The sequence below is a fragment of the Corvus moneduloides genome, chromosome 24 (assembly GCF_009650955.1).
Source record: "Corvus moneduloides isolate bCorMon1 chromosome 24, bCorMon1.pri, whole genome shotgun sequence".
Lineage (NCBI taxonomy): Eukaryota > Metazoa > Chordata > Aves > Passeriformes > Corvidae > Corvus > Corvus moneduloides.
The window spans coordinates 3,436,483-3,455,449 of record NC_045499.1 but is presented as its reverse complement, the minus strand read 5'-3'; the positions used below and the strand labels follow the sequence as shown (position 1 = coordinate 3,455,449).

The 18,967-nt window shown below is 43.1% G+C and overlaps 1 protein-coding gene across 1 annotated transcript; it reads right to left on the bottom strand.

Annotated features, from left to right (window-relative positions):
- Window positions 1–80: 80 nt before the first annotated feature.
- Window positions 81–18,901, bottom strand: RSBN1 (round spermatid basic protein 1). The gene is made up of 7 exons (XM_032132891.1): window positions 18,535–18,901; window positions 14,285–14,955; window positions 8,073–8,210; window positions 7,518–7,660; window positions 6,496–6,663; window positions 5,483–5,591; window positions 81–4,922 (listed from the first exon to the last, which is right to left on the bottom strand). The coding sequence occupies exons 1-7, from the start codon at window positions 18,884–18,886 to the stop codon at window positions 4,461–4,463; spliced, it is 2,043 nt and encodes a 680-aa protein (XP_031988782.1). The 5' UTR covers window positions 18,887–18,901; the 3' UTR covers window positions 81–4,460.
- Between the last annotated feature and the right edge of the window lie 66 nt (window positions 18,902–18,967).

Here is an 18,967-nt window from a genome sequence, read left to right as displayed (position 1 = left end):
ACCCCCCCCGCCCCAGGCAGCGCCAGCCGAGCGCCGAGCGCCACCCCCCCCACCCCAGCGGAAAGAAGCGCCCAGGCAGGTAAAGGACAAAATCAGACTTTTGTTTATTAAAAAAATACTTTACAGGAAAAAAATTCTATGCATTCCGCAGGACTATTTTACAAAGAAATAGCTTAACAGTTTGACACTGGTGTACAGTCAGCTACCGACAGCGCGGGGGGGCGCGGGGCCGCCCCCGCACACGCGCGAATGTCAATAAATACACTAAGGCCGCACAAAGCAAACAGTCGTCCAGGCAATTGTACACGTCCTCTGGAGGCAGAGACCTTAGATAAATTAAAACCACAGAAAAATAATCGTAGCTGCCAATCAAATCAAATTAAATCACGAAACAGCAATACAGGAGTCGGTATCTTTACATGTTGTACAGAGAAATCAGGAGAAAGTGGGTGTTTGTCTGAATGCTAGGGGTGCCCTGGACACTGCTCAGACCCCGCAGGAAGGTACAGAACAGGCTCTGGGGGAGAGGAAACGACCCCTCCACTCCTCTCCCACCCCCTCAGCCAGCACAGGCCTGCCAAGGCTCAGCACTCCTCGGGAACTACAATTCCAGAGTTCATCACTCAGGTGATTCACACCCCAAATCGGAGGGGGTCACGTCCCATGAAGGACGTGGGGAAAGCTCTGACAATTTGCCTTGTCCGGGGGAACTGAACTGCAACACGCAGGAAACCTGGCAGAGCACAGCAGAGCCCCTGTGCTGCACCTGTGGAAAGCGTTCCTCATGAATCCCCTGGGAACACCGCGTGGGTGTCCCCCCTTTACTGGAAGAGAACGTGGCAGGTACCTGCACAAAGTGGCTTGGAGTTTGTCTAGAGGAGAGAGGAAACCAAAGCCAACTGGTATTTCAGCTTTACGCTGCCTTTGCTAGTCCATTTCTAGCACAGCTGAGCCACTTGCCTTTATCCCTGGGATAAGCTTTGTTTTAGTCACCAGCACTTGATTTAAAGTAGAGCCTAAGCCTCAGTTCTGTGTTTCACAGCCGATCCCTCCACAGACAGAGCACTTGGCCAGTGACAGCTGTCTCCAGCATTAAGCAGGAGTATTTTCTACCTGACATCACAGACCAGATCCTCATAAATGGAGAACTGAGGTTTTACAGTAACTGACCAGCACGTTCGTATTTAGGACCTGTTCTGTACCTATCTGCTTTTTCTGAGAATAACAGAATGTTAAGGTGTTGGAATGGACCTTAAAAATCATCCAGTCCCAACTCCCTGCCATGTGCAGGGACACCTCTCACTGGGCCAGGTTGCTCAACCTGGCTTTATAAAATTCCAGGGTTGGGGCATCCACAACCTCCCTGGGCAACCAGATCCTCAAAACCCATCAAATTTCTTCCTAATCTCTAACCTAACCTAAATTTCTTCTCTTTTGATTTGTACCCATTCCCCCTTGTGCTGTCACTTGAGTTCCTAATGAACAGCCCCTCTCCAGCTTCCCTGTAGCCCCTGAAGATCCTGGAAGGAGCTGTGAGGTGTCCACACTGAACAGCCCCAACTTTCTCAGCCTTAGAACAAGCTATCAAATGTGCCAAAGTTTGATTGCCTCATTAAGGAGCCTGCTTTATGAATTCTTAGAGAAATTAAAATAGCAGCTATTTAACATGAGATATTCAGAAATATTTACTTGATTTGTTCTGCTCAAACACTAAGTGGCTTGAACTCGTTACTTCCTCTCTAAATGGCTCTAGCTCGTAAAAAATCAGTGTTCTACAGGTCTTGGTCTGGAAAACATTTGCATCTGCCCATCAAGGCTTTGTTCTGGGCAACTGAAGCAATGGCTGAACAGTGAGCAGCTTCCCAAGCAATTCCCCTCACACTTTACATCCAGAGTTGAGGTGGAACTTGAAAGTCTGCCAGCTTGGTTAAAGCACAGCAAAGCTGAGCATGGATTTAATAAGAGATTCTCAAACAGCTTGTTCCTCTCTCCCTCAGTCTTCCAAACTAGAATAGCATCAGCAACATTCAGGTCATTCAAAGATATCTTTATTTATGTGCATTTAAATCTGACATTAGGTTTTAAGTTAGTAACTGAGCAGAGCATAAAGAGCATGATGCTATTGGTCATGTCCCTCCATCCAAGAGGAAGTCAGAGCATTTTCTAGGTATTTCAGGCTGTTGTCACAGATTTCACTAAAGCTACAGCTTGGAAAGTAGCACAAACCACCCTAGTCTTCCTTCATGCATTTGAAAACGTGCTATTAGAATTTACAGAGGACTTCCAAATGGATTGCCTCTTCATTCCATTTCAATTTTCCCAAGAAACAGACAGGTTGGTGCACGGGGGCTCTTACTCTGTTTATTCTGCCTTTGCAGTTCAGCTTGCAGGCTCACTGTGGCCTCTGCAGGTGTGTCAGTTCCTGAGTGATCAGTGCTGGCCACCAGGGAAGGAAGGGCCACCTCGGGGATGGCCCTGCACTGCCAGGGCCAGGGAGCAGCACGGGAGAGGCGCGCAACGGGCACTTGGAAGACTCGCAGACTTGGTCAAAAGGAAAGAACACCCTGGGAAATCTTTCAATGTGAAGGATGAACTGAAACCACTATTGCCTGTGAGGAATTTTACTTTGCACAACCCTTAAAGCTATGAAATTCCTCTCAACATAAAAAGTGGAAAAAACCCACCAGAGAACTGACGGCTCATTTCTGAGCCGCGCTGAGTCATCTAGAATTTCTGCTAAGATTAAATTACACCCCTGCATGAATCACATTACTTCTCATCATAAAAGCTTTCCATTCTAACACCTTATTTACACAGATTACTAAACGAGTCACTACCACTTCAATCTGTAAATTAGTTTTAAATTGAAATATTTCCTAGTCCTCATTTTTGTACCGAAGACAATACATACATACACATAAGGAGTAATACAGGTTCTAACTAATCACTGCAGTATCTTCTGAGGATTATTTCTCTATCAGTTTAAAATAGTGACCTCTACACTGAGGTGCTAATATGTATATAAAAGCCTACACAAACAATATTGCACAAAGTAAGATTTATAATAGAGTAACATATTTTAGAGACCCTTATAAAGAGAAGAGTAATAATTGATATTAAAAAGATGCATCCAGAACTAACACAGCATCTTTGCTTTTGTCTAGTCTAACATAGTGTTTCAAATCTTTCCTACCCCAGTGAGGATTAGAACAAATAAAGTTATCTGGAGACAGCTTAAGTTGCACCAAACCCCAACTTGTACTCTAAATGTGGGGAGGGGAGAGGGAGAGGGAAAAGGGACTTTTCCTTTTGATGACTGAAAAGGGCAGTAATAAATGGGGTGAGTGAAAGTCAAATACAGATTACACATTAACATCCAGAAATATTGAAAGATTGTTTAAAAACTGTTGATAGCTGACACTCTACACATTGAGCACGTGCTGCTGATTTTTCCACAGTAACTGGGCACCCAGGAGCTACACATGGAAAAAGCAGTCCAATGCCAAAATACTTTTTATTGTGAAATACTAATACAGAACTTACACAGTAAGGCTGTCCTTATTCTAGAAAGTCAGGTATCAGCTCAATGCTTATTCTATTAAGTGCATCAGTACAAGGGAAAGTGTGGATCCATTGGACACGTTACGACCCGATCAAAACAAGCTGCCAAGTTGGTTAAGTATTTTAAAGCCTTAAAGTGCTCAAAGATAGCAGTTTCCTCCACAAGACTACCAAGAGGTTCTCTAATTTTGACACTAGCATTTATCACGTTCAGGGAAGATGTATTTTGGAAGCAAAAACCCTCACACCAAACAACATAAGCAGTGCTATGAGAAGTGTTAGGTCAGTAAGTCATTGCATTTCAACAGGAATCAGACACTTGCTTCAGTTCTTTTTACAGGTCACCCTTGTAGGAATTCTAAGAAACATCAATTTCTATAGCTTGTATATAAACCAACGTGTCAAGAACAGACATACCAAAAATTCCACAAATCATCAAAAGTGCTGTGCTTTCTCTATTTTTTTTCTTTTTTTTTTTTACTTTTTTAAGCAATTAAAATGAGATGGGGAAGTCACTTTGCAGGTCTTCTACAAAAGCATCACTTTCTGGTGAAGATTAGAGAGAAAGTAAAAGTAGGGATATAACACTGACCAATGGAGTTCAATCATTTTGTGTTCCTGGAGGAATTTCAATCTGACTTTGAGAAGATATTCAACATCTCTTTACTTAAACAGAAAGAAGTGGTAGACCACTGTTACAGGTTGTACTAAGGGGTTAAAATACAACTTGAATTTTGCATAATCTGTGTAAAAAAGATATGCTTGACATTTTGGAATGTCACCTTTCTTTATAGAATTATAGGCAAGATTTCTCCAATAAAACATAAGCCAGTTATAAAACTATAACTTCACATCAAAATTTTAAAAAGTTGTTTAAAAAATGTTTGATTATATACATATCACACAGAAGAGCCTGCATGATCCTGTGGATTGTGTTGCTGATCAGACTCTATTTTAAAACCTGGAAGGGGCTGGGCCACCTGATCTGGTTGCACAAGTCCTGATATTGAAGAAACAGAGGAGGAGAGCACCCCTGGGGTAAGCTGAATTTCTGTACCTGGTTCTTCAGACTCTATTTTTACACTCACACCTTGGGGTTCACCTTCTGCCTCTGTGTTTCCAGGAACATTACTGTTCAGGCTTGAATTGCTTTCTGCTTTTGGAGAAGTCTCCCCCACGGGGTGATACTGTTTGAGTCTGATGTGCCAGGCTAAGCTGCAGACTGCTGACACTGTTTTGAACTGATGAATGACATTTCTAGGGATGAAGTAGATGTCATTGTCACACAACTGAATCCTAGCATAGCGAATGCCTTCCCGTCTCATTTGGTTTAGTTTGGCTTCGTCCACCCATTGAACACACTGGGAGAAGGAGAGATGGGAAAGTTAGTGGTAAACTCTTCAAACAATTCAGCATCCTCCTGTTTTCAAGTTAATTCATGTCTAAATCAGAATGTTTCCATTTCATGGGTAAAACTTCAAATTTAAATGAGAACTAGACTTCTAAAACACAATTTCTCTGATGTGCACATCTTGAGAGAGGAGAATGAAGAGGTTTCTACAATTATGGTTAAAAACAACAAGTGGTGACATGGGCTGCATTGTTTGAGCTGACAGGACTGAGTTTAGATGCCTCCACATCAGATTTTGGAAAAAGCAGGAACAGGCACACATGACTTAATCAACGGATTGTTTCTACAGCACACCCTGTGACTCACAGCATGAACCCGGGGGAAAGGGAAAGAAAAAGGTCCCTTCCAACTGAACTATTTTATGCTGAAACACAAGGAAATTGCCCCAGAGAGCTGAGAACTGAGGGCCACTGGGGATAGAAAAGGGCTGCCTTTAGGGAAAAGCTGGGATCTGTCAGAAACTACTCCCAAAACACCAGGAATGAGCTGTCACAAGGGCACATTTAATACCTGTGACACTGGAGGTTCATGCAGGTCCAGCTGAAGTCTCTGCACAACATCAGTGAAGTCTTCAGCATGAAAACAAACCACATCTTTGGTTATACGAGGCTGGTCACTCCTAGAAAAAGATGAGAATTCCAAGAATTTTTGAAGTATTTGAACTACAGAGCATTACAGCTCTTCCCAGCAGAAAGCTTCATTGAACCAATGACCTACTTCAGTGTTACACTGTGCACAACGTCTCAATACTTCTCAATAGTGTATTATTTTGAAAAAGAGGAATAATTCATAGATTTCTCTTTTTTCTTTCTCCGTTTTTGCTGCATTCACAACAGCAGTGATGTTTTCATGGACATACTGAAATGCCTGAGAACCAGGTTCAAACTGCCACTATCAAAGTTCTCTGTGTTCTAGGAACCACAATTTGCCTCAATTCCTCCATTCTATAATTGGACAGAATAATTCCACATTAAGGGAAAAATGTAAAATTACAAAGTAACACTGAAGTTGAAGCAGCGAGGAGTTTTATTCAACAGCTGTGAACCAGAGTGAAGGAAATCCTGGCATTTTCATTCTTATGATATTGCTAATGATGCTATCCAATTTCTCCTGTAATTTCTAGCTATTACAATGATGCAAGTCTAGTTTCTCTGCAAGGTCAACAGCAATATCCTGGGTACATGACCTAAGAAGGCACTGCAGCTGTGAAATTAATTACACTGAGCTCTCAGACTACTGTTACAAAAGCTAGAATTAATATACCTGCTCAGGAAAAGAATAATCAAAGATGATGGTCCAGGTTTAAGGCTTTTGTGTATCACTAAAACATTCTGCAAGCTGCTGTTACAAATTTTTTACTGCCTCAAGAGGGAAAAATAGCAGGTATATAACTTGAAGTTTCCAGCTCTGGGCAACTTTTGTCTCTTTATAGGGTTTAAACCATTTCTGATTCGGTTTGTTTTCCAATGAATTATTAAAAAAAAAAAAAAAAAGAAGAATAGCTGCATTCCAGCAGCACTTACCATTCTCCAAACTGCACAGCCTTGAGCACCCCGACAGCAGCTGTGCTCTGCCAGTCAAAGCCCTGCCCCACGTGGTCAGCGTGAGCTCTCGTCCTGTCCTCGAACAGGACCTCTCGGGGCTCGCTGGTCCGAGGTAGGTACTGCAGGTTCTTGATCTCGTTCATGGACCTGCAACGGGATAAAATCACACACTAAAAATGTCCCAGACTGCTCAAAAAGAAGCAGTTGTATTGAAATAATCTTAAAATGCTGGGTGCTACAGGCTTCAGAGGAATAAAGCACTTCCCTCTGATTTTTTCTAGGTGGTTGTTCGGTAAAAGACTGAAACAAAACCAGCAAAGTACAAGTCACGTTATGAGATCAAACTTTACAAAACAAATCAAATCACATACTTTTTGTGGTGTAGTACTTGTGCTGAAAGACTTCCTCCAAGAATGTATTGGTATGTAAAACAGAGCTATCTTACAGAACCTGAGCTTCAGTTATTTAGGAATATGTCCAAAAATTCTTCTTGAAACAGCAATTAAAATATGCTTCCAAATCTCCTGAAATTTGTCTTAGAGCACTCTTTCAGAGACAGAAAGCAAGAATACACAATAATTCCTGAGCAGACAGGCAGTGTTACAAATGCTTTAGTACCGACATTAGAATGCAGCACAAGCAGTAAAAGGATCTCTGCTGTTTTACAGCATCCACCTGCCCTCACCACCAAATTGGTTCTTGCCACAGAAATAAGATTAATTAAGTCTCCTGAAGGATAATAACAAGAGGTTTTAATCTTAAAGCACTGATCTAGGATATGTGAGAAGTACTGAAAGATACTGAGTAGTGAAATAAAATAACCATCACAGGTAACATTAGCTTTATCAGCTGAGCCACTTTGAAACAGAAGTGAAACTTAAATCTGAATTAGTCCTCGGCAGAGCCAATTACACATCAAATACTTTGCTTTTGTTCTCAAATCTGACACAGACTTAACTGCAATGTTTTACCTCGAGTACAAAAGGAAACCCAAACCTTACCGGCGCCGTTTGAAGGGCGATTTTGGCATATCAGCTGTGGGGATCATCTGCTCTCCCGGCCTCACCCACATGATGGGCCCATCATCACTCTGGGACCTGCACTGCAGTCTGAGACTGGAAAGAGTCCCCCAGGGCAAAGTCATCTAAAAGAAAATAGGAACAAAACAACCCACAAAACACACATAACACAAAACACTGGGTGAAATAGAAAAATTAAATGATGCCTTTGGTAAAACTGGTTCAAATCTGCTGTCAAAAGAATTGCACAGAAACGAAGTAAGTTTGAGAGGTAAAAGATATTCCAAGCTAATTTTATCAAGCATAGTCTTTAGGGAAGTAGAGGCACATGTAGTACATGTATATATAATAAATTTGATTTTTTTAAATCAGCCACCTAATTCCATGCCTTTCAATTGGACACAGGAAAGAATGAACCTCAGTAGCCCAAATGAGCACATCAATAAAGAAAATACCTAACAGTTTCTAATCACTTGGAAACCTAACAATTGCTTAAATATCTACAGTGCTCTGAACACACCACAAGTTACTGCTTACTCTAAGAAATGGAGATTCTTCCAACATATCCAGGAATTCTGGGAAGTAGTCCCCAACTTCTTCATCCACTGCTCCAACCAGGCTGATCTGGCGCATGGGTCCTGCTCTGTAGGTGCCACAGCAGTACGTCCGATTGACCTGACAGGAGACACACCACCACCACAGCTTTAGTTCTGTTACAGGAGGATAAAACTGACTGATCTAACACGGCTGGGATTAATCTTGCACTCATCTACATCTGTTTCAGTAGATGTGCCTTTGGGAATATGCACAGGGACTGTTTAGAACAGAAGAGAAAGAAAGGACTCCTGCCTGTACTCCTGACAGGAAATCCTTCTGAAGTTTGAAAAACAGCAAGTGAATATTTAACTAATTCAGGAACAATTCAACACTTCCAGGCTGACTTGAGAAAACAACCACACAAGGTTTCATTGTGACTCAGTCTTTCACCAGCAAGCTTCAACTCTCTGCTGGTTCGTGCAGAACACTGTTGCTTCTACATTTCAAACCGGATGCTCCTGGGATATGCACATGCCTCATTTCAGTCCTGTCCCTGAGGTCCTTCCCCTGAGACAGCAGTGAAAAACCTCAGTGTCCTTCATGCAGTGGTTCTAGTGATGTTGTTATAGTAGACACAGAAAATTGGACAAAAAGCAGAGGAAACAAGAGGTTTAGCTGGAAAGCCAGTGCTCATGGAGAGAATTTTAGGATAACCATTTGCAGTAGAACCTCCTGTCAGTGCTGGGGCCAGAAATACTTTAATGTCACAGCTCATGGACATCCTCTAGAACACAGACTGTCCCACTTTCCAGGGTCATCTGGAAACTTTTCTTGCTGATTTCCTGTTCCCAGAGGAGAGGCACTGGCAAGACTCCAGTGTCTGTAGCCTCATCCTATGGACTGCAGCTGGAACATGCCATATGGCCACAGAGGAGGTTCTATGTAGATACCACTAACTGATGCTACAGACCACAAGTTCTGCCATAATTAGTCTGTTCTGCACACTCAGTTGTGTCTGAGCCCCAGCCTTCCATCACCCTTCAGTGTGTGTTCTAGGGGTGAAAAACTACAGCTGTTCTCCATGGCTGAGTGCTGGGACAGTACAGACAATTACTGGTAAATTTGCAGTTTAACAGTCATGTTCACAAAGTGTAATGCCTTTTATAACTCCACTTATAGATATGTGGATGCAGCAGCTTAGCTTTAAGTTTAGTTTCAGTTTTGCATGTTTAGTCAACAAACCAGATGTCATTAGACTACTCCATGCAGTTGTTAAAGGTAAATTAGGAGAGACTAATAAAGGAAGAATAGTTACTGCTGCAATTTTATCCTCCAGCAGCAGTCATAGGTATTTCACTTCTTTAATTACAGGAGTTTAGCTCACTCTATTTGCTGAATGCAGTTCAGAGCAGGAGCACTGGAATGCTGCAGCAATATTTTAGTTCTGTGCACCTACAGCAAAACCAAGGACTGAAGCTCCTTATCCAGTGAAGTTTAACTGCCTGGCACTATTTATGTAAGTGGAGACAGACTACTTCCAGATGAGTTCTATGCTATTGAAACCACCTGGTGAGAGTTGCTAGCATTTTACAGGTGTTTGTCATGAGTTAAAATGAATTATAACTCCATATGCAGTTTTTCCTTGTAATGTTTTCAAAGGAAATGAAAAATGAGAAACTTCAACTTTGGGGTTTTTTTTAATGCACTGGAACAATGAAAAAATAGACAAGAACTCAGGAGTTATAAAGGAAACAGTAGAAGTACTTTAGGGAAATATTGGATTTCAACACTTCGCTAGTTTTTAATAGAAATTAAAGGAATATACACACTTGAGAATTAAACCCAGGACATGTTTACACTGAAAACATGCACCAACTCATGGCAATCCCCAGCAGGCTGTAGTATTCATCTCAAGCACCTCAATCACAGGGGATGTAGTCTACTAGCTAAATATGCCATAAAAAAAAACATCTTCACAGCTTCTCTCTTATTCTTAATTCCTTCTGAGCAGCAAACACCAACACCACTGGTTAGGCCAGTGGTCTCAAGAATATGAGGTAATGAACATCTAAAAGAACAGGCATCTTGCCCTCTCTTTACAACTGGGTGATCTAGTGTCCCATGAGTAAGCACCCTGCTTGCTGCACTGAAAACTGCTTTAGCCTTTCATTCACCAAGTGCTCCAGATTCCCTCTTCCCAGCGCTATTCGCTCCACAGCCACATGCGTGCACCCCTCATTGCAGGGAAGAAAGCTGAGATGATGAAATAGCTGCAGTCCCTTCGTTATATCCATTAGGACCTCTCTCAGTGTTTTTTATTTTTGTTTAAAGTTCAACTCTTGTTTAGGAATTTAGCTAGGGTCACTCCAGTTCACACGGCTGCCAGAAGTCAGTAACTTATTACCACAGCCCCTCCCTTGCTATAATTTGTTCCCTGTGCTTCTTTAAAAGCAGCAGTGGATCATGAGCAGTAACTGCCACTGTTTTTACTGCTGCAAAAGGACAATGGAGTCAGTAAGGCCACTCAGGCAGCCTGTGCCCTTTCAAATGCCACACAGCCATCACTGCCATGTGCATCCCCCACTCCACACACCCCACACTGACACTGAGTTACGGGCATGGTTAAAATTAGCTCCTGAGTGCTCATGGAGACATTTTCTCTCAGCTGCACCATGTGCCTATCAGTGTTTCCCACACTTGGGTGAGAACAGAAGCAGACAGAGGCAGTGTTTCCTGTCAGAGGCACAGAGCTGGTGTTTATTTGCATGTTCCTGAGCCACCCCAGCCTCACCACGGGTTAAGTGAGCAGCACAGGGTGAGAAGAGGACACACAGATGAGGCATCAGCTGGAGACAAATGAGGTTAAGTCTCAGAAGTTTCTCTCCAGTTGCAAGAGAAGCATGAATCAGTTGACAGCAACAATATTTCAGCATGCCAAGTCAGCTATAAAACCAACCACACAAACACTTGGCTACAAGGAAGAAAGCAAAAGCACAAGGCTGGTTACTAGTGAAGGACAAGGCAGTGACATGCCAGCACAGCAAGGGTGACACGTTTGACTAAAATCTGACATAGTGCAGGACCATTGGGCATTGTTTATATGGCTTCAGTGACAAACCAAATGAAGTTTACAGTACAGATGCACAACTTCTCCATTTCATACTTTGGTAGTTACTGCTAAAAAAAGAAATTGCCCTTCCAGAATCAGAGAAGTTCACATGGAGCAGACAACCAAACTCTGACGTGGTTCATTAACCAAAGCTCTCAGGGATAGGGTAACCTGTTCAGAACAGCAGGAGTAAGAAAACTTACCCAGTTATCATCTGTTGGCTGCTTCTCCCAGAAGGAACAGCAGCTTATGCAAAACCTACTTCCCCAGTTCTCTTTCCTGGCCTCTTCCCAGAACCCCCACACACCCTCTGTGAGTCTAACTGTTCTTTGGATCAGAGAGAGAATTCATCAGGCAGCTGATCAGTTGGGGAAAAAAGCAGAAGTGGTTTTTTTAACTCTATATATATTCCCATTCACTGAGTGGAACTAGAAGCAGTTGTACTGAAACAAATGATAAGGAAAATAAGAGTTCATTCTAGCTGCACAGCTAAGAGCTTTCAAATTAAAGTGTGCCCTTATGTGAGGAAAGCTTACAAATTACTGCTCAGTGATTTGAGTCTTGAAAGCTCTCAGCCCAAGTGAACAGCTCCAAACTAAAGCTGAGCTCCAGCACTGAAGTATTAGAACCAAAGAGAGCCAATGCAAGCAAAAAATCCAGAGGAAACTGAAACTTAATTATTTTAAGATACTGAAACCAAACATTTATGTAACAAATACACATTGGAGTGCTTTGCTATAAACTCACTGCCCTGAGAACAAAGGAATTCACCTTGCAAGGCAGTTAATTATCACTAGACTTTTACCAAGTCTTTCAGATTGAAGTCCTTATTTTGAATACTGTAATTCAGTTTCTCTGAAAACACAAAATAGCTGAATGTCATGCAAGCCAAAGGTCACATTAACTTGCAGTTTACAGATCAAGTTTTGATTTCTTGACACTGGATCTCCAGGATTCAAGACTCCCTAGTGCTCCAAATCCCCTTGGCACAGGTCAGTGCAGCAAAAACTCATGCACAGAGAAGGAACTCAGAATGGAGGTGACTTAACTGAGTGTTTTCAATTATAAATAATCAGTGTAGAGCACACAATAGCACAACATGCTTAATCTACAAAAGCACAACTATGAAGCAGTTCTGGACTGTACAATTCTCATACAGAAGGGTCAAAAGCGAAGCTTGGCCAATCTGTTCCTCCCTCATCAGGACTGCCAAGGAACAGCAGCACAAGAGTCAGGTTCATCACCCCAGGCCCTCGAGCAGGGCATTGCAACCTTCTCCATTTCAAGACAAGCTAGTTTGCCAAACTTGGGTGAAACCGCCACTGATTTCAATGTTTCCTTCAGCTTTTCCATCATCTGCATTCTCTGAAGAGCCCTGCTTCAGCTGCCTGTGACAGCTCCCCTGCTCTGTTTGCTCAGGGAGAACTGCACTAACACACTTCAGCCAGAGAGGATTAACCAGGTCATGCTAGAGCTGGGTTTAGAGAAGTGGTTTAGACCAACTGAACCTTATGTCATGACTCAATCTTAATCAAGTTTAGACAGTACTTAAAATAGAATTAATTGAAGTACCAGCAGACTATAACCCAGCAAAGCCTCTTATTTATTACCACACATTCCTCACGTGTATTTATAGTGCCAGTATTTGTGTTCACAGGACATTCACCGACAAAAAATGCAACTGTTAAATACTCCAGAGGCTCTGTTCAGCCATTTCAGGGGTCATCACATGTACTCGAGCCAGAACGCAATCAGGACACTAAAAAACACAGATAAATCACTAATACAGAAGATTTAAAGCCTGACTTGTGGACACATTTCACATTTGCAGGACACAGGTGTGTGCTGTGCAGAAGTGCTATTGCCCATAGCAGTGGTTTATATGCTCAGAGACTGGTTTTGGGGTACTCTGCACCCAGGCACAGCTCTTGTCAGCACAAAGAATTATTTAAACCAAGAAACAGAAGCTGGTTAAAATAAGTGCTACAGCAGCTAATCATCGTCAAACAAAAAGCCAAGTGTCAGAATTATTAATTTAATGCTATTCAAAGACTCCACAGCGACCATGCAGGAACTTTCTGTAAAGCAATAATTGTTTTTCCAATGCAAATCTTGCTTATAAGCATTTGGCAAACCCTGCAGAGATCCAAATAGCCCATCCACAAGCACTAACACTCCAAAATCTGTTGTTAAAGGTGTGTTCTTATAGTACTGAATTGCACTCCACCACAGTTTCAGATTTATCCTTCCAACAAGTGAACTAGTAAATGTAATTAATGTCTGGAGTAAAGACCTTAAAGGTAATCAGCAGTTTGGATCCATTCTCAGACTAAACAGAAAGAAGCTTTATTCCATCAAAAAGAAATTTATCCAAACTGTAATCTTGTTGTATAGATACTTCTGAGGTTGATTACAAGACTAAAATCCAAGGGACTTTCATATGGGAATCTAGGAATTAACTTAGTTTTTACTGTTGCATCCATTTAAGTTACACAGAGATACAGTTTCTAAATTAGCTTAAGCCTACTAGGGAAACCAAGGGAGTAAATAAAATGAAACTCCTTTTCCATGGCAATTAAAAAGACTCTCTAACCACCTTCAAGTTACGAAGTTTAAACAGCGTAGGTATTGAGGGAATTAAGATGTTAAAAAAAAGCTGTGAATCAGATATACTGAAACATGAAAAGTAATATCATTGCAAAAAAATCAAAACCCCAAGACTCCAAAACCAACAAACCCCAGCTCTATTGACTTGAAAAGCAGGGTTAGTATTTGCAGCCTATGCAACTCTTGGCACAGACTTGGCTGTTATCTTGCACTATCTCAGTGTTTTCCCAAGTTTAGAAGAAAAAGATGATCAGTGCAGATCTTTCCTCAGACACAGATAGTGTCTGAGGTGTGATTCACCAGCTACCAGGGAGCACAGAAAAGCTTTAAGCAGAAACAGGAATAAACAGAGTAGTGAAGTCCCAACACTACCTTTTTTCATCTGCTTAGAAAATAAATTTGTGACTTGCCTATTTTAAATCATGCCTGCTCTGGGTTAATGAGATTAATCAAATCTAGGTATTGTGCAACTTTTATGCTTTTGAACAGTTCTTACCTGAGAGTGAAAATTTGAAATTGTTGTTGTTTCAATGTCCTTCTTGCCCAAAATTTCCATTTTCACTGGAGTGTTTGGAAAGTTAAAAGCAAAGTAATCCAGGAAGTCTGGTAAATAAGCAGCTGCTCCGTGCACTATGGCTAAAGCATAGTAAGCTGCATTTTTATCATTTTCACTGAATGACAACGCAAGAAACTCTTCTGCAAATCTCTCCATCTCCACTGGAGACAAAAATGAGAGTTCATCCATGTAAGCGTGCAGGACCAGGGCACCTCCATTGGACTGATGTTCCTCGTGGATGAAGTTACTGAATTTAGTGCCAGTCTTCAGGAAGCTGCTGCGGACAGAGTGCTCCTGGTGTGTCACAAACGGGGTTTGTACTCCCTGGGGTATCCGATATTCCTGCATGCCCAAGTTCAGCCTGCACAGCTGCTCATCCTTCAGGTACCTGAAGGATTCCTTGTTCACTTCCAGGTTGTCACACTGTCCTTGAGACAGAGTCTCCTTGTCAATGCGAGTGAGCCCAGCACACACTGTCTGCACCTCTTTGTTGTACATCTTCAGGCGTTTTCCCCGCACATCTTCCCGGTGTTTCTTTTTCTTTTTTTTCTTTATCTTCTTCATAATAAGACTGTCAGCTCGCTGGGTTTTGCCATTTTCATCTGGAGTTTCTGGCAGCAACAATAAAGAGAAGATTAGAGTTCTGCAGTTGCAGCATATTCACCCCAAAAGAATTCAGGCCTCTCACTTGCTGAAGGGATCTATTCCCAGGGAGACTGACCAATTGTAAAACACTGCATTTTTGGTTTTATAACCAAGTCAAAAGTCACGGTAGCTACAATTATACAAATAACGCCTTGAATTAAGGAAAACTTCCAAACTCTTGCTTAATATTTTAGAAATATTTCCAGTTTTAACAGATTTATTAGAATACCTTTAAAGGGAGTTTGTATTTCAGAACATCTATAATTAAGTACATTAATAACTTCTGACATTTAAGGCAGTGCCATACAGGGGAAGAGGATAAACAAGTATGTGTAACATTTAAACTTTAGGACTTTCATTACAGAACACTTCCCTGATTTTGAACACATGATACAGAAGCAAAACACAGCTGAGCTGAAGAGGTACAAGCTTTACCTACACTTAGAGGTAAAAATACTTAAGTAAATCTTAGACTACTGATCTTTTAAAATTAAAGACCCAAATCATCGCATCAACAGCTTCAGTCTTACAGTTAACTATTCAGTTAATGGAGAGAAGGAAATTAAGAGGCAGCTTCGGTTGTTTGGGGTTTTTTTTGAGGTTAATCAGCCTCTAAAAGACTGAGAAATAAAATGTAAAGAAGGAGTTCTGTCAAGCCAAATGGAACCGTTTAAGTTGTTCTTCTTTCAAGAATAAAAACGAATTCAAGTAACATTTAATGAGAGACAAAGGTAATTAGAAAACTTGATGCTCCAGCTGTCAAAAACTCAATTGCCAAGACAAGATTTTAATGCGCCTGAATCAAAGGACCATTTCATCCAACAATGCCCATAAATCTCCAGGAGCTGTGTTACCAGGATAGCCATGGGGATGAGAACAACCTGCTGCTGAAGGCAACACCTGACCAAAGATGCAGTAACTAAAGTTTTACAGTTTCCCCTCAGCATAGGGCTTTGTCCTAATAAAATTTCCTTTCTTTGGCTGCACATTGCTATTCCCTCTTTATTCTCTTAGAGCATTTAATTTAAAGAAAAAAACCATGTTACACTGTTTTATGAGAAAGGGTGTAGTGATAAATACAGGCAGCTCCAGGTTCTTTCATGTAACCAGTGTTTAACTGGATCATTACTGGTTTGGTCTCGGAGCTCATTACTGGAGAGGGCTGACCTTCGTAACAGACTGGTGTAAGGAACAGAGTTACTCATGGAGCAAAGAAGGAGCCGATTGCTTAATCCTCACTTCATACAATAGTCTTAGGACCTGAAATACAAGTTTTCACTGTGCTGCTGCAGCCCTTACAAACAGCAAAGGCCCTGATCTTTCTATTCAAGGGAAAGCAGGAAAAGCAGGGTGGTATCGCTTGTTTTGGGAAGTCAGCTGAAACGGATCTTGGAATGAGGTTTTCTGCAAGACTCGCATGTGAGGAGTGCACGAGTTTGTTCAGTCACTGGGCTCTCAAGTACAGACACTGCTTTACTCACTGAGTGAACGTGCAATTCACACACCAGATATTTGTCCTGGTGGAACCAGAGATCCCAAGCTGGAACTAAACAAGAATTTCATGCCACCACTGAGCTGTTGGGAATACTTCCCTATGCACGTTTCCAAGAACATTTAGTTGTTGAAGGTCTCTTATTTTAAGCACATCTGATTTTAGGTATAGTTTTAAAACCTCACACATTTTAATTCAGAGTATCTTCCTGTTTGAAGCCATATCCTAGTAACAGACAGAGGAATCCTTGCATTTGGGAGCTTCTAGTGAACACTTGTCTGTTTTCAGGATAAAAGCTGCCCTGGCTGCTGCTGGATGCACTGAACACAGCAGAGTCCCACTACTACAGTGAGTAACTGCTATATTCAGTGCAGCTAAACAGTGACATTATAGCAATGCCTGGCAATCTTGAAGGAAATATAGTTTTAATTATTCCTTTAAATAAACAGAAAGCCTCCAGCACCTCAAACACAATAAAGCTGTGGACAGGTCACTAAACGATGGGCTCAGCAGTGAGGCAGAATGACAGCAGTGCCAATAACTCAGCTACTCTAAAATGATCACACATCCCACAACAGAACCAGAACCACTATTAAACAGCAAAAACAGTAGGGATGTTCACTGTCACCTGGGGCCACAGATAAGTACGGTACAGTCAATGTAACAGGTAATTTAATTAGATCATATATCAAAATAAAAACTCAGTCAGGACAAGAAATACAGCCCCATCCCAACAGGCACTACCCGTACAGCTGAGGACAGGCAGTGAAGAGCTTCAGATTAGCAAACAGCTTTTCTTTGCAAATCTGGAATTTTGATGCTCATTTTTGTGCTGTTTAAGCCTTCATTAAGAGGCCTTATTTAATTCTGGGTTAGAACTGACACAGTGACACTCCAATCTACAAAGATACACTGCTCCAAACGTTTACTTGATAAACACTGTAAACCTCTGCAGTTTTATCAATCAGCAGCCTTTATAATCGTTATTCAAGCACAGTGGTGTGGAAGCATTAACCAGCGGAAAAAAGCCTCCCCTAGTAATAGTTTTGTCTGTCCTTAAGACAGTCTTATCTAGAGTTTACTCCACAGACACTTGACTTCTGTAAGCAAGTGCATCTTTGGTTTCTTTGGCACAAAACCTGCCCATACACTCCTCAAGCATAATTCACCACATTGTATTTTTAATTACAGCAGCTTCTGCAGTTATTTTTTATCTATGTTGCTCTCTCCAAGAAGCTTTTTACTATAACAAATCTCTGAGCAGAACCAAAACAATCACTCGGTACTGTTAAAATAAAAATAAACAAAAACACACACAGCGCACACCAAAATCCAGAGATATTTTGGCATTTCTAATTAAAGGAAACACAGAATAATTCGGGTTGGAAGGGACCTCTGGAGATCATCCAGTGCAACCCCCCTACCAAGGCAGGGTCACCTGGAGCAGGTGACACAAGTTTGGGTTTGGAATATCTTCAGACAGGGATTCTCCAGGACCTCCCCAGGCACCTGTTCCAGTGTTCAGACACCCTTCATTGAAAGAAATTCTTCGTGTTGAGGAGGAACTTTTGTGTTTTAGTGCGTGGCTACTGCGCCTTGTCCTGTTGCTGGGCACCCCTGAAAAGAATCTGGCACCATCCTCTGACATCCACCTTGGAAATACTCGTACGGAATCATGAGAACCCTTCTCAGGGCACTTATCAAAACCAAGAAAATAAAATTTAAAAGAAAACCCAGCAGCTCCTCACACGTTAATGCAAGCATAGAGGGAAGAAAGCTTCACTCCCACAGCACCTGCAGTCGAACCTGCGATGAGGGCGATTCTGACAGCAGCAGGAGCAGCGCGGCCACCCCGCGCTCCGTCCCCGGGGCAGCACCGCCGTGCCCGCTACGACACGGCCGGACCAGGGCCGCCGAGCCCGCAGCGCCGCCGCCGCCCGCGCCCCTCCACAGGTGCGCCCGGGGCTCCCAGCGCGGCGCTGCCGCCGCTCCCGCCCGCCCGCCCGAGCCCGCCGGGGGCACCCGCCGGCCCCGCGCTCCCCCCGCCGCTCACCTCGCTGGCTGGGCCGCCCCGCCGCGCCGTCCGCGGGGCTGCCGCGCCTCGCCTTGTGGCCCATGGGCTCGGCGTGGTGCCGGTGGTGGTGTCGGCGCTCCCCGGGCGGCGGGAGGCTGAGCGGGGAGAACGTGAACAGCCCCGCGGCGGCGGGGAGGGCGGGCGGGGGCAGCGGCTCCGCCGGGCCGGGCCCCGCCAGCAGCGGCTGGCTCGGCCGGGCCCGCTTAGCGGCCGGCGGCTCGCCGGGTGCCGCCCGCCGGCGGCGGGGCCCGCGGGGCCGGGCGGGCCGGTCCGCTGAGGGCGGCGGCGGCTCCTCCGGGGCCCGCGGCACCGCGGCGACCTGCGCGGCCATTTCAGGGGCTCCCTCACACACATTTAAATGGCCCGAGCGCCGGGCGCCGCCGCGCACGCGCCGCCGCGGGGCACCCTGGGA